The sequence below is a fragment of the Coregonus clupeaformis genome, chromosome 33 (genome assembly GCF_020615455.1).
Source record: "Coregonus clupeaformis isolate EN_2021a chromosome 33, ASM2061545v1, whole genome shotgun sequence".
Lineage (NCBI taxonomy): Eukaryota > Metazoa > Chordata > Actinopteri > Salmoniformes > Salmonidae > Coregonus > Coregonus clupeaformis.
Window position 1 is genome coordinate 18956513 of NC_059224.1, and position 14061 is coordinate 18970573.

Sequence of the window (14061 nt, forward strand, 5' to 3'; positions counted from 1 at the left end):
GAGGGGAGACAGGAGAGAGGAGGGAGGGAGGGGGGAGAACAACTACAACACCCCAGCTCCCCCTCCCTCCGGGAAGCCCGCACCTCCTCCCTCCAGGATTAACCCCTTTGTGAACCGGCACCAGAGCAGATTTGGAACAGGGATGGGGAGCAGTAGTAGGGCCTCCTCCCCCCGGGCGGACGGGAGGGTTCCCTGGAGCAGAACTGCCTCCTCGTCCTCCATTGGGGCAGGGAGACCTCTCCTCAGAGGAACCGCCTCCAGGACAGCTGCCTTGGGGGCAGCAGGAGCCACGGGGGCAGCAGGAGCCTCAGGGGAATCGAGGACCTCAACAGTGCAGGAGACCAGTGAGGACGCTAAAACCTCCTCCACCCTCTACCCGTTAAAGAACGGGGTGGGTGTGGGGTCACCTAAACCCTCTCTGCCCAACAGGAATGCAGTTCTAGGTGGATCTAGGAATCCCATCACCTCCTCTTCTTCCTCTTCCTCCTCCAACCCCTCCTCTAGTGGTCGTAGAGACTCCAGTGAGCCAGTCCACAGAGGAAGCAGCACCAGGGAGGACAGCAGTAATGGCCATGAGGAGGACTATCTCTACGAGGGGAGTAAGGAGATCTATGAGAGGAATGAGAAAGTCACAGACCCAAACCCTGCCCCCAAAACTACTACCACCATTACCACCACTACCACCACTACCTCAGCCCCCAGTACCCCCCGCAGGGTGTCCCAGAGTGGGGATAACGAGAGTGTGGACCCCATGCCTGGTAGAACCAGACCCGGTTTAAACCCCGGATCTACGTTACCCCGCCGTCCCATTATAGGTCCCAACGGGAGGGTGAGATCCCCCCTGCTCACAAACAGGCAGACGGCTTCTAGGTTCCCCTTTAGAGCACAACCAGCACAGAGCACACAGTTAGGTTCCTCTAACCCAGACACATCCTCTTCCTCTTCTTCCTCTTCCTCCTCTAGTCTGTCGCAGCCAGACCGCAGGGTTAACGGGGGCGCTAGTGTTAGCACTGGAGGCTCCTCCCCTTCCCTCTCTCTCCCCTCCCTCAGACAGACCTCCTCTAGCGAGGGTTCCCATGGTGACAGCCAGGGGTTTCAGGGCTCCTCCTCCTCCTCCTCATCCAGAGACTCTTTGGGGGGGCAGGGGACAAGGATGCGCTACCCCAGTCGGTCAGACCCCCTCCTCAGGGGTAAAACCCCCAGCGGAGGCCTCAAGCCTGGCTACGGTAATGGTAACGGAAACGGCAAAAATGGCCGCCCCAATCTCACAGTGACCAGTGACAAAGCGTCCAGCACACCCAATGACAACACCAAACCTAATGGACGAAGGTACATCACTGGGCCTGATGGAGCCAAATGGGTATGTGTGTCTGTGTCTCGATTCCAAAGTTACAAGGGGATTGAAAGGAGACATTTTTATTGTTGACCTTTCACCTGCAATGTTAACCATTATGCAGACTGTCCTTAATGTAATGTTTCCCTATGACAGTATGAGTCTTGTCTCCAACCCTGTGGTGTGTATGTGTTGTATTCTTCAGGTGGTGGACTTGGATAAGGGGGTCCTGATGAACGAGAATGGCATGGTTCTCCAAGACTCTCAGGGCCGACCCAGGAGGGTGGTGCTGGGAGAGGACGGACGTACCATCTTTGGTGAGATACTGTATACTGATACCTTCTCTTATTGAACACTTTTTCTATGAGTATTTGTTACGAACCCCGTGGCTCTACACATCTAGGGTGGATGGACATGAGACCCGTAACATAAATTCATGTAAATTATAAGTGTGGCATGGAATAGTGAGAACAAATAAGACACAACTACCATGAACTACCGTCAAACACAAAGTGTTTATTTATGAACACACGGTAAGGGTTTGGGAAAAAGGGCTGAGCAGGACCCAAGAAATGAAACAATAGTGTAAAACCCCCCTAAACTGATCTAGCCTGCCTGAAGAACCGCTAGGCTACTGCTACCATACAAAAATACAGTGGGTGGTCCGCTCAGGTCTAACTGGTGTTTATAGACAGATTTCTTCCCTACGGGTAATGTACGCCCAAGGGCAACTAGCTTAAACCCCCCTTTTCCCAAAAACACACAAAACTACTAAACAGGGTACTCAGCAATTAAATAAGTACACCGGATACAACAGTATCCACACTCAGGTAAAGAAATATATTCTAATAATGTTACCAATAGGGTAACCAACAACTTAGTGCGTACACAACACACAGGACACCACCGTGTCCATACTCACATATGGCAAAAAGTCTCTCTCTTGCAACAAACACAAGTCTGGTTTTTATAAAATGGGATGTGTGATTGAACAAACAAGTAACAGGTGGTGCAATTCACAGGAATGTTCACTGATTGGTCCAATCAGCAGACACCTCAACGACCACCAATCAGGAACATACAGGACACCTGTGATTAGGGCAGAAAGAGTAGAAACACACAAAAACACAGGATACCTGTATCCGTAACACTCCCACCCTTAAAAGAGCAAACCAAAATGGTTTGCGACACATGTACTATCACAACACCCAAATTCACAAATCATCCTATCGGGATAACAAAAAAAAAACCTAGATCATTACACACGAGACAAAGCATCTGCCAACACATTATCTAACCCCTTTTTGTGGCGGATCTCCAAATTATAATTTTGCACGACAAGTGCCCAACGCATAAGGCGTTGGTTCTGGTTTACATCCGGTGGAGAAAAACTAAGGGGGTTATGGTCAGTATACACTACCACTGGTAATGCACTGGAACCAACATAAACTTCAAAGTACTGCAGAGCTAACAACAAAGCTAGAGCTTCTTGTTCAATGGTGGAATAGTTTGTCTGACATTTGTTAAATTTCCGTGAAAAATAACAGACAGGATGGTCCACTCCACTCTGGTCTTGCTGCAGTAGAACAGCACCAGCACCTCTGGCACTTGCATCTACCTCCAGTTTAAACGGCCGCTCAAAATCTGGCGCAGCAAGAACAGGAGTACTACACAAGAGTGCTTTAGCAGTGTTGAAAGCAGTACAACAATCTTCAGACCATACAAATTTTCTCGCCGGACTGAGCAAATCCGTTAATGGAGCAACTACCGCAGAGAAATTTTTACAGAAACTACGGTAGTAGCCAACCATCCCTAAAAAACGGCGTAGCTCTCTTCTGGTGGTAGGTGCGGGAAATGCGTTTATAGCTGAGACCTTGGCATCTACAGGGCGCACCTGACCATGGCCGAGCCTGTTTACCAAGATACGTAACAGTGGCCTTCCCAAACTCGCACTTTGCTAAGTTCAGGGTTAGAGAAGCGGTTGCTAGACGTTCACACACTACCCTTAGAGTGTTAACATGATCAGACCACTCAGTTGAATAAATGACCAGATCATCAAGGTAAGCACTACAATTAGGAACTCCAGCCAATACTGTGTTAACCAGGCGTTGGAAAGTGGCTGGTGCGTTCCGCATCCCAAATGCCATGACAGCATATTGTAGGAAGTGATCTGGGGTCACAAATGCAGAGATGTCGGAGGCACGTGGGGTTAACGGCACCTGCCAGTAACCTTTTAGAAGATCTAATTTGGTTACATAGGTAGCAGCACCAACAGTATCAATACAGTCATCCAGTCTGGGTAACGGGAACGAGTCGGGCACTGTGACAGCATTGACTTTCCGATAGTCCGTACATAATCTGGATGTCCCATCAGGTTTAGGAACCAGAATGCACGGAGAACTCCAAGGACTTGAACTTGGCATAGCCAGGTTATTCTCCAGCAAATAACCGACCTCACCCCTCATTATCTTTCTCTTAGCGACGTTGACACGATACGGATGTTGCTTGATAGGTGCAGCGTTTCCAACATTAATGTCATGTTCTAACACATTTGTACATGTAGGAACATCATTAAAAAGACATGGAAAGCTGTGTAATAGTCTCACAATATCATCTGACTGTCTGTCCGTTAAATGAATCAGGCTTGACGGGAGAGACAGCAGCATCTCTGAATTGGGCAATCTAGCACACTGCTGCTGAGTATTGCGCAACTCCAAACCATCTCCGTCCACATCATTAACATGACCTCCCACTACAGCCGTAGCAGCAACAGAGACAGCCAACTCGGCCAGTTTCTCTGGACTGTCTACCTGAGTGACGGGTCTGGTGTGGTATGTCTTCAACATGTTAACGTGGCACACACGAGATTGGCGTTTTATCAGGAGTCTGTATCACATAGTCAGTTTCAGTTAGTTTCTTTTCAATGACATAAGGACCAGAGAAACGTGCTGACAATGACGCTCCTGGCACAGGCAACAACACAAGAACTCGGTCACCTGGCTGCAGTGAACGAGAAACAGCCTGTGTGTCATAGTGTCGTTTCATCCGTTTCTGTGAGGAAGACAGCGCTTCCTTTGCTAGAGCACAGGCAGCATGTAGGCGCTCACGAAAGCGACTAACGTAGTCCAACACATTTTCTTTCACACACAACTCTTGTGACAAAAACTGATCCTTAAGGACTTTCATAGGTCCTCTCATGGTGTGTCCAAACACCAGTTCAGCTGGGCTGAACCCTAGGGATTCCTGTACTGTCTCACGGACAGCAAACAACACTAGAGGAACTCCCTCATCCCAATCTTTCTCAGATTCCAAACAATATTTACGGAGCATAGACTTCAGGGTCTGATGCCAACGTTCAAGCGCACCCTGAGACTCTGGGTGATATGCGCTTGACACACGGTGTGTAACTGACAAGGATTTTAACACTTGTTTGAAAAGTTTAGAAAGGAAATTCGTACCCTGATCAGTTTGTATCACCTTAGGTAATCCAAAAGTTGAGAAGAATTTGATCAACGCTTTACTCACCACCGAGCAGTAATCCTTCGCAGAGGAATGGCCTCTGGGTACCTGGTGGCCACACACATAATTGTCAACATAAACTGGTTACCAGATTTTGTTTTTGGTAATGGTCCAACACAATCAACCATCACATGTTCGAATGGTTCACCTATGGCCGGTATGGGACAAAGAGGCGCGGGGGAAATAACCTGGTTCGGTTTCCCAACTACTTGACAGGTGTGGCAAGTCCGACAGAACTGAGCCACATCTTGTTTTAAACCAGGCCAAAAGAAATGTCGCAAAACACGATCATAAGTCTTGGTGACTCCCAGATGTCCGGACCACTGGTGATCATGAGCGAGGGATAAAACATTTTGTCGAAAGGCTGTAGGAATCACTATTTGGTAAACAGCATTCCAATCTCCGCCAGCGTCAACATGGGATGTCCATTTACGCATGAGGAGATTACCATCAATGAAGTATGCCATGTTTTTCTTCTTTAGCTCGTCCTCTGAGACAACACTAGAAAAACATTTAGCCAGACTAATGTCAACCTGTTGGTTAGCGATCAGCTGCTCACGAGTAACTGGTAACTGTATTGCTTCAGCAACAAGTTCCACATCCTTCTTCCTTTCTCTGGGCTGTTGGTCAGACTGCACCAGCTTACCAGAGGTAGCACCCGAACTATCCTCTGGGTCACACTCTCTGAATAGAATCGTGTCTGACAAATCTACCACTTCACCCACTTGTCGTGCTTGAGCACGTGTGACAGCACAAGCGGGGAACACATCTGGATAACCCTGTGCCAGCTCCTCGGAGAGAGACTGGTCACTTTTATCCAATACCTCCAATATGGGTATTACCTTTCCTCCGGCAATATCGTTGCCCATTATAAATGTCACACCTTTTACTGGCAACATAGGACGTACGCCCACTCTGAACAATCCACTGACTAACTCAGAGTGTACGTTCACAAAGTGCAATGGCACTGGGACGAAACCCATTTCAATTCCTTGTACTAACACACTGGAACCACAATATGTATTACTGGACAAGGGCAACACATCAGCGAGTATGAACGACTGCGCCGCACCAGTATCTCTGAGGATTCTAACTGGACGCTGAGACGCTTCGTCATCTGATATAGAAACAAACCCCTCAAAAATGAACGGTTCATAACTGTGATCTGGGACAGGGACTTTCAAACCACATTCACTATGAGGCTTCTGTCTTGATTCCGGCCTTACAACCGCATTTAATCAGCCCAACACCCGTTGGCGGTCTGGCGTGCTGAGGCATCCCCGGTTTGCGTTTTAGCAGAAAGCAATCATTAACTATATGTCCCACCTTATGACAATAGAAACAGTGACGCACATCTTTTGGGCGTGCTGGATGTACTGCTGGTCGACTAGGACTAAAAGTTAGCAACTCTGCAGCCCTGCTCTCCGTACGAGCCGAAAAACACGCTCTTATGCGTCAACACAAACTCGTCTGCCAATACAGACGCTTCCGACAGTGAGGATACTTTCTGTTCGTTCAGATAAACTACAATGCGTTCCGGTAAACAATTTTTAAACTCTTCTAACAAGATTAACTCCCGTAGAGAGTTAAAATCAGTTACCTTACTAGCACTGTGCCATTTGTCAAACAGATTTCCTTTGTCTCTAGCAAACTCCACATAAGTCTGAGTAGGATACTTTTTATGAGACCTAAATCTCTGTCGATATGCCTCAGGAACAAGCTCATAGGCACGAAGAACAGTAGCTTTGACCACTTCATAATTCAAACTGTCTTCAAGAGGTAGCGCTGCCAGAACCTCTTGGGCTTTACCTGTTAGTTTACACTGAAGTAATAGGCACCATACCTCTTCGGGCCATTTCAATGCTACCGCTATACGTTCAAACACACTGAAATAGGAATCAACCTCTGACTCCCTGAACACAGGTACCAAGGTGATCTGCCTACTAATATCAAATGTAGCAGACGACACCGCTGGTGAGGCTGGCTCACTAGCAGGCATAGTATGAGCAGAGACTAACCTCGCTGTTTCTGCCTCTAGTTCCATTTTACGCATCTCCAGTTCCATCTTACGCGTCTCCAGTTCTTGATCAAGCCTACGCGTCTCCAGTTCCATCTTACGCGTCTCCTGTTCTGCCTCTAGCTTACGCGTCTCCTGTTCTGCCTCTAGTTCCATTTTACGCATCTCCAGCTTGTCTTGCCTGATGTGTGCCCGCTCTTCCGCCTCCATTTGGAGCCGCGTCGAGCGGACATCGATCCTGGCATCACTGTCAGTCAGTGGGGAGAGTGGGTCATAACGGGGCAATGTGGCTGGAGCCTTAGCCTCGTCCTCAGACACTGATGGGCTTTCAGAAACAGCAACCACATCCCCTACAGGAGCAGCAGACTCAGGCGGCGGTAACACAAGCACTCGCTCGCTCAACAATATCGCTAGCACTACTTCCCTAACTTCTGCTTTCACTATACCCCTCGGTATGGGTACAGAAAAGTGGTCAGCCAAAGCCTGTAGATCCACTCTACGACAATTCTCAAAAACCTCCCACGTAGGGTTTTCCAAAAATGCCTCCAACTCAAAAGTAGCCATCCTACTAGCAACACGAGCCGTCGACTACTGAACACACACAAAAAAACAGGTAGTTACAGCTGCCAAGCTCAACACTGAACCAGACACTGACTAATTTACATGAGTAGCATGGGATAGATAGGATCCCAGACGAGCCCCCACTTTATGTTACGAACCCCGTGGCTCTACACATCTAGGGTGGATGGACATGAGACCCGTAACATAAATTCATGTAAATTATAAGTGTGGCATGGAATAGTGAGAACAAATAAGACACAACTACCATGAACTACCGTCAAACACAAAGTGTTTATTTATGAACACACGGTAAGGGTTTGGGAAAAAGGGCTGAGCAGGACCCAAGAAATGAAACAATAGTGTAAAACCCCCTAAACTGATCTAGCCTGCCTGAAGAACCGCTAGGCTACTGCTACCATACAAAAATACAGTGGGTGGTCCGCTCAGGTCTAACTGGTGTTTATAGACAGATTTCTTCCTACGGGTAATGTACGCCCAAGGGCAACTAGCTTAAACCCCCCTTTTCCCAAAAAAACACACAAAACTACTAAACAGGGTACTCAGCAATTAAATAAGTACACCGGATACAACAGTATCCACACTCAGGTAAAGAAATATATTCTAATAATGTTACCAATAGGGTAACCAACAACTTAGTGCGTACACAACACACAGGACACCACCGTGTCCATACTCACATATGGCAAAAAGTCTCTCTCTTGCAACAAACACAAGTCTGGTTTTTATAAAATGGGATGTGTGATTGAACAAACAAGTAACAGGTGGTGCAATTCACAGGAATGTTCACTGATTGGTCCAATCAGCAGACACCTCAACGACCACCAATCAGGAACATACAGGACACCTGTGATTAGGGCAGAAAGAGTAGAAACACACAAAAACACAGGATACCTGTATCCGTAACAGTATTACAGGTCTACTTTCCTAAGAGCTTTGTAATGTGTTTGCATGTCAAGACTTCTCATCTCCCTTATTTATTACTGAGAAAGGGATATATCACACTTACAGCACAAAATCAAACTGTTTTGTTTCTAAAATGGTTTTCACACAGATAGATAATTGATTGTTTGTCCTCCCCTACTAGACCACCAGGGCAGCCCATTGGTGAACCAGGAGGGTCAGGCTCTGTTCGGTCACGGTCGAGAGAGCCAACCAGTGGTCAACCCCAAAGACAAGTTCCTGACCGTGGGTGGCAAACCCGTCATTGGCCTGGACCGGCCTAAACCCAGGACCACAACCACAAACAGACCTCCTACTACGACAACACCTGAACCAACCACGCTCCCAACCACCACTGAAATGACCACAGAGGAGACCACGACCATGCCAGTGTTCCCAACTTGTCCTCCAGGAACGTTTTTGATCAGGGATGAGGATGGATTCCCAATGCTGGATGCTGATGGCGTCCTGGACTGTTATCCTGAAGGTGAGTCTGACTAACGCTGACTAAAGCTTCTGTATGTACTGTCAGATTACTAGTAGTATCATAATAATAGTAGTAGTAGTAGTAGTAGTAGTAGTAGTAGTAGTAGTAGTAGTAGTAGTAGTAGTAGTAGAAATAGTAGTAGTAGTAGTAGTAGTAGTAGTAGTAGTAGTAGTAGTAGTATCAATCAATCAATCAATCAAACAAATGTATTTATAAAGCCGTTTTTACATCAGCAGATGTCACAAAGTGCTATACAGAAACCCAGCCTAAAACCCCAAACAGCAAGCAATGCAGATGTAGAAGCACGGTGGCTAGGAAAAACTCCCTAGAAAGGCAGAAACCTAGGAAGAAACGTCAAGTAGTAGTAGAAATAGAAGTAGTAGTAGTAGTAGTAGTAGTAGTAGTAGTAGTAGTAGTAGTAGTAGTAGTAGTAGTAGAAGAAGAAGAACAGTATAAAATTAATCTACCTAGCTTAGTTGAAGTCTGGATAAGAGCGTCTGCCAAATGACCAAATATGTAATGCCCTCTCACTTTATAATACCCTAACAATATTCCACAGTATCTGATAGGGCCAGTTTCCCGGACCCGGATTAAAACTATTTCTGGGCTAAAAAGCACTTTCAATGGAGATTGAGTGGAGAAACTGGCCCATGGTGTCTATAACACCCTATGCAGGCTAAAAGCAGTGGGTCAGAATGGATTTTGACATCAGTTAGTCTGTGAGCTGTTATTGTTTACCTTCTCCATAACATGCTGACTATAAGTACGTCCTGTCTGTGGCCAGAGAGCCCTATAAGATGTGGCCAGGCACAATCGAGAGATTTGTGTCTTCAGAGACCACTGGAACCATATCAGGGCCTGGGTTCAAATACTATTTGAAATCATTCAAATACTTTGATCATTTGCCTTAGCCTGCCTGGAGTTGGCAGGCTAAGATGGGCAGGGTTAGCAGTTTTGGTTCTATTTTATTGGTGCCATTAAGCCAGAAAAGCTCAGACAAGCACCGCTAACCAATGCTGGCACTAAGACCGCATTCAACGAGCTGTATAAGGCCATAAGCAAACAAGAAAATGCTCATCTAGAGGCGGCGCTCCTAGTGGCCGGGGACTTTAATGCAGGGAAACTTACATCCGTTTTACCTCATTTCTACCAGCATGTTACATGCTACTTCACACACAGCTCTCCCTTGCCCTCCATTTGGCAAATCTGACCATAACTCTATCCTCCTGATTCCTGCTCACAAGCAAAAACTAAAGCAGGAAGTACCTGTGACTCGCGCAATACGGAAGTGGTCAGATGACGCAGATGCTAAGCTACAGGACTGTTTTGCTAGCACAGACTGGAATATGTTTTGGGATTTTTCCGATGGCATTGAGGAGTACACCACATCAGTCACTGGCTTCCTCAATAAGTGCATCGATGACGTCGTCCCCACAGTGACCGCATGTACATACCCCAACCAGAAGCCATGGATTACAGGCAACATCAGCACTGAGCTAAAGGGTAGAGCTGCCGCTTTCAAGGAGCGGGACTCTAACTCGGACGCTTATAAGAAATCCCGCTTTGCCCTCCGACGAACCATCAAACAGGCAAAGCGTCAATAAAGGACTAAGATTGAATCCTACTACATCGGCTCCGACACTTGTCGGATGTGGCAGGACTTGCAAACTATTACAGACTACAAAAGGAAGCACAGCCGCGAGCTGCCCAGTGACAGGAGCCTACCAGATGAGCTAAATGACTTCTATGCGCGCTTCGAGGCAAGCAACACTGAAGCATGCATGAGAGCACCAGCTGTTCCGGACGACCGTGTGATCACGCGCTCTGTAGCCGATGTGAGTAAGACCTTTAAACAGGTCAACATTCACAAGGCTGCAGGGCCAGACGGATTACCAGGACGTGTACTCCGAGCATGCGCTGACCAACTGGCATGTGTCTTCACTGTCATTTTCAACCTGTCCCTGACCGAGTCTGTAATACCAACATGTTTCAAGAAGACCACCATAGTCTCACGTCTGTAGCCATGAAGTGCTTTGAAAGGCTGGTCATGGTTCACATCAACACCATTATCCCAGAAACGCTAGACGCACTCCAATTTGCATACCGCTCGAACAGATCCACAGATGACGCAATCTCTATTCCACTCCACACTGCCCTTTCCCACCTGGACAAAAGGAACACCTACGTGAGAATGCTATTCAATGACTACAGCTCAGCGTTCAACACCATAGTACCGGTACTCCCTATATATAGCCACGTTACTGTTATTTTGTTGTTGCTCTTTAATTATTTTCTATTTTTCTATTTTCTTATTTTTTAGTATTTTTTATTTTTATTTTAATTTTTTAAAAAAAATTTTACTTCAGTTTATTTTGTAAATACTTTCTTAACACTTATTTTTCTTAAAACTGCATTGTTGGTTAAGGGCTTGTAAGTAAGCATTTCACTGTAACGTCTACACCTGTTGTATTAGGCGCGTGTGACAAATTAAATTTGATTGGATTTAAAGTATTTGAAATGATTTCGAATAGCATTTTAACCCAGGGCCATCCACATCCGTTGGGGCTGGGTAAAAGCCCTACCTAACCCACTCCCACTCCCTGAGCTGTCTCACTACAAGACACACGATTAACACACACCAACACACACTTTTCTGGCTAAGTGTTCCATATGGATGACACAAAGTTCACATTCTGACAAATACATGTTATAGGGCTCTAAGAGGGGAAATTGTAACAAACACAGACTCAAAGACAGACAGACATAAGTAATCTGCTTTGCAAAGTAAGTCTCCTCTTTGAAAGTATAATGGAATAACTATGCCCAGTTGTGTTGAGTTTACGATAAGGCATTTGAGATGACTAAGAACAAATAAAGGACGAAATACTTATTTGTTAACTCAAAACAGTGCACCACTTTTTTCCACCGTTTACTTTAAGCTTTTTACTGTAGCTTGTATACAGTGTGAGTGTTACAGCATGTGTATAGGTGCATATGTCTGTACCTTTTCTGTGTGTGTGTGTGTGTGTGTGTGTGTGTGCATGCACACATTTGCGAGTCTGTGTGTACAGATGTAGGATCTTAATTTGATCACTCTTTTGTTGCTGAGGATTCCCCTGCACAGCTGCAAGTTGTAGAGTATTTGAGGTTTAAAAAGGCTTCTAAAGTTTGTAATTTACACTTTGACATTTCAGACTTGATTTGCCCTAACAAAAAATGTATCAACCCCTACAAAAATGTCCATTAATTATAATCCACATAATAATTCACATTTCCTGTTGCTGCAGGATTATTTACCTGCTGTAGCAGACTGGCTCAAATTAAGATCCTGTGTGTGTGTGTGTGTGTGTGTGTGTGTGTGTGTGTGTGTGTGTGTGTGTGTGTGTGTGTGTGTGTGTGTGTGTGTGTGTGTGTGTGTGTGTGTGTGTGTGTGTGTGCGTGTGTGTGTGTGTGTGTGTGTGAGTGAGTGCGTATGTGTGTATGTGTGTGTGTGCATATGTGTGTATAGTGTGGTTTGTGGTCATGCTATAGCCTGTCATGCTTCTCCTACAGAGGAATCCTCAGGAATGGAAATGGACTCCATGGGTACGGTTGCCATGGTGCCTGATGCTTTAGCTATTGAGGAAGGTACCGGCTGAGTAATGGCTACGTACCGATGGCCACTGGGCTGGGCTGGGCCTGCCTGCCTGCCTTGTTTCAATGTTTATCTATCAGTTCATCTGTTTGTTTACTTTCTCCTCTATTTCATGTTTCCTTGCCTGTGGTCTTTGCTTTTTTGCTGCGGTCAGTTGAGTGTTTGTTTGGGTTGGGGTTGGGGTTCCTTCCAGCGTCGGCTGTGTTTCTGATGTTTTATCTGGCTAACTCAACTCAACTATACAGTGCCTGTGAACTGCATTACTAACCCAGAGAGAATGAATTCCCTGGCATGCTCTACTGTACACTACCGGTCAAAAGTTTTAGAACACCTACTCATTCAAGCCTTTATTTTTACTATTTTCTACATTGTAGAATAATAGTGAAGACATCAAAACTATGAAATAACACATATGGAATCATGTAGTAACCAAAAAAGTGTAAAACAAATCAAAATATTTCTTATATTTGAGATTCTTCAAATAGCCACCCTATGCCTTGATGACAGCTTTGCACACTCTTGGCATTCTCTCAACCAGCTTCACCTGGAATGCTTTTCCAACAGTCTTGAAGGAGTTCCCACATATGCTGAGCACTTGTTGGCTGCTTTTCCTTCACTCTGATGTCCGACTCATCCCAAACCATCTCAATTTGGTTGAGGTCGGTGAATTGTGGAGGCCAGGTCATCTGATGCAGCACTCCATCACTCTCCTTCTTGGTAAAATAGCCCTTACACAGCCTGGAGGTGTGTTGGGCCATTGTCCTGTTGAAAAACAAATGATAGTCCCACTAAGCCCAAACCAGATGGGATGGCGTATCACTGCAGAATGCTGTGGTAGCCATGCTGGTTAAGTGTGCCTTGAATTCTAAATAAATCACAGACAGTGTCACCAGCAAAGCACCCCCACACCATAACACCTCCTCCTCCATGCTTTACGGTGGGAAATTCACATGCAGAGATCATCCGTTCACCCACACCGTGTCTCACAAAGACACGGCGGTTGGAACCAAAAATCTCAAATTTGGACTCCAGACCAAAGGTCCACCTGTCTAATGTCCATTGCTCGTGTTTCTTGGCCCAAGCAAGTCTCTTTTTCTTATTGGTGTCATTTAGTAGTGGTTTATTTGCAGCAATTCGACCATGAAGGCCTGATTCACACAGTCTCCTCTGAACAGTTGATGTTGAGATGTGTCTGTTACTTGAACTCTGTAAGCATTTATTTGGGCTGCAATTTCTGAGGCTGGTAACTCTAATTAACTTATCCTCTGCGGCAGAGGTAACTCTGGGTCTTCCATTCCTGTGGCGGTCCTCATGAGAGCCAGTTTCATCATAGCGCTTGATCGTTTTTGGGACTGCACTTAAAGAAACTTTAAAAGTTCTTGAAATATTCCGTATTGACTGACCTTCATGTCTTAAAGTAATGATGGACTGTCGTTTCTCTTTGCTTATTTGAGCTGTTCTTGCCATAATATGGACTTGGTCTTTTACCAAATAGGGCTATCTTCTGTATACCACCCCTACCTTGTCACAACACAACTGATTGGCTCAAA

General features: G+C 45.9%; 1 protein-coding gene across 1 annotated transcript in view; it reads left to right on the forward strand.

Moving 5' to 3' along the window:
- LOC121548694 (fibronectin type III domain-containing protein 1) overlaps positions 1-14061 on the forward strand; it is a 94898-nt gene that overhangs the window by 42698 nt on the left and 38139 nt on the right. Inside the window, exons 12-14 of the mRNA XM_041860222.2 lie at positions 17-1360; positions 1539-1650; positions 8536-8877. Of these exons, the coding sequence (XP_041716156.2) occupies positions 17-1360; positions 1539-1650; positions 8536-8877 (1798 nt within the window). The remainder of the gene's footprint in view (positions 1-16; positions 1361-1538; positions 1651-8535; positions 8878-14061) is intronic.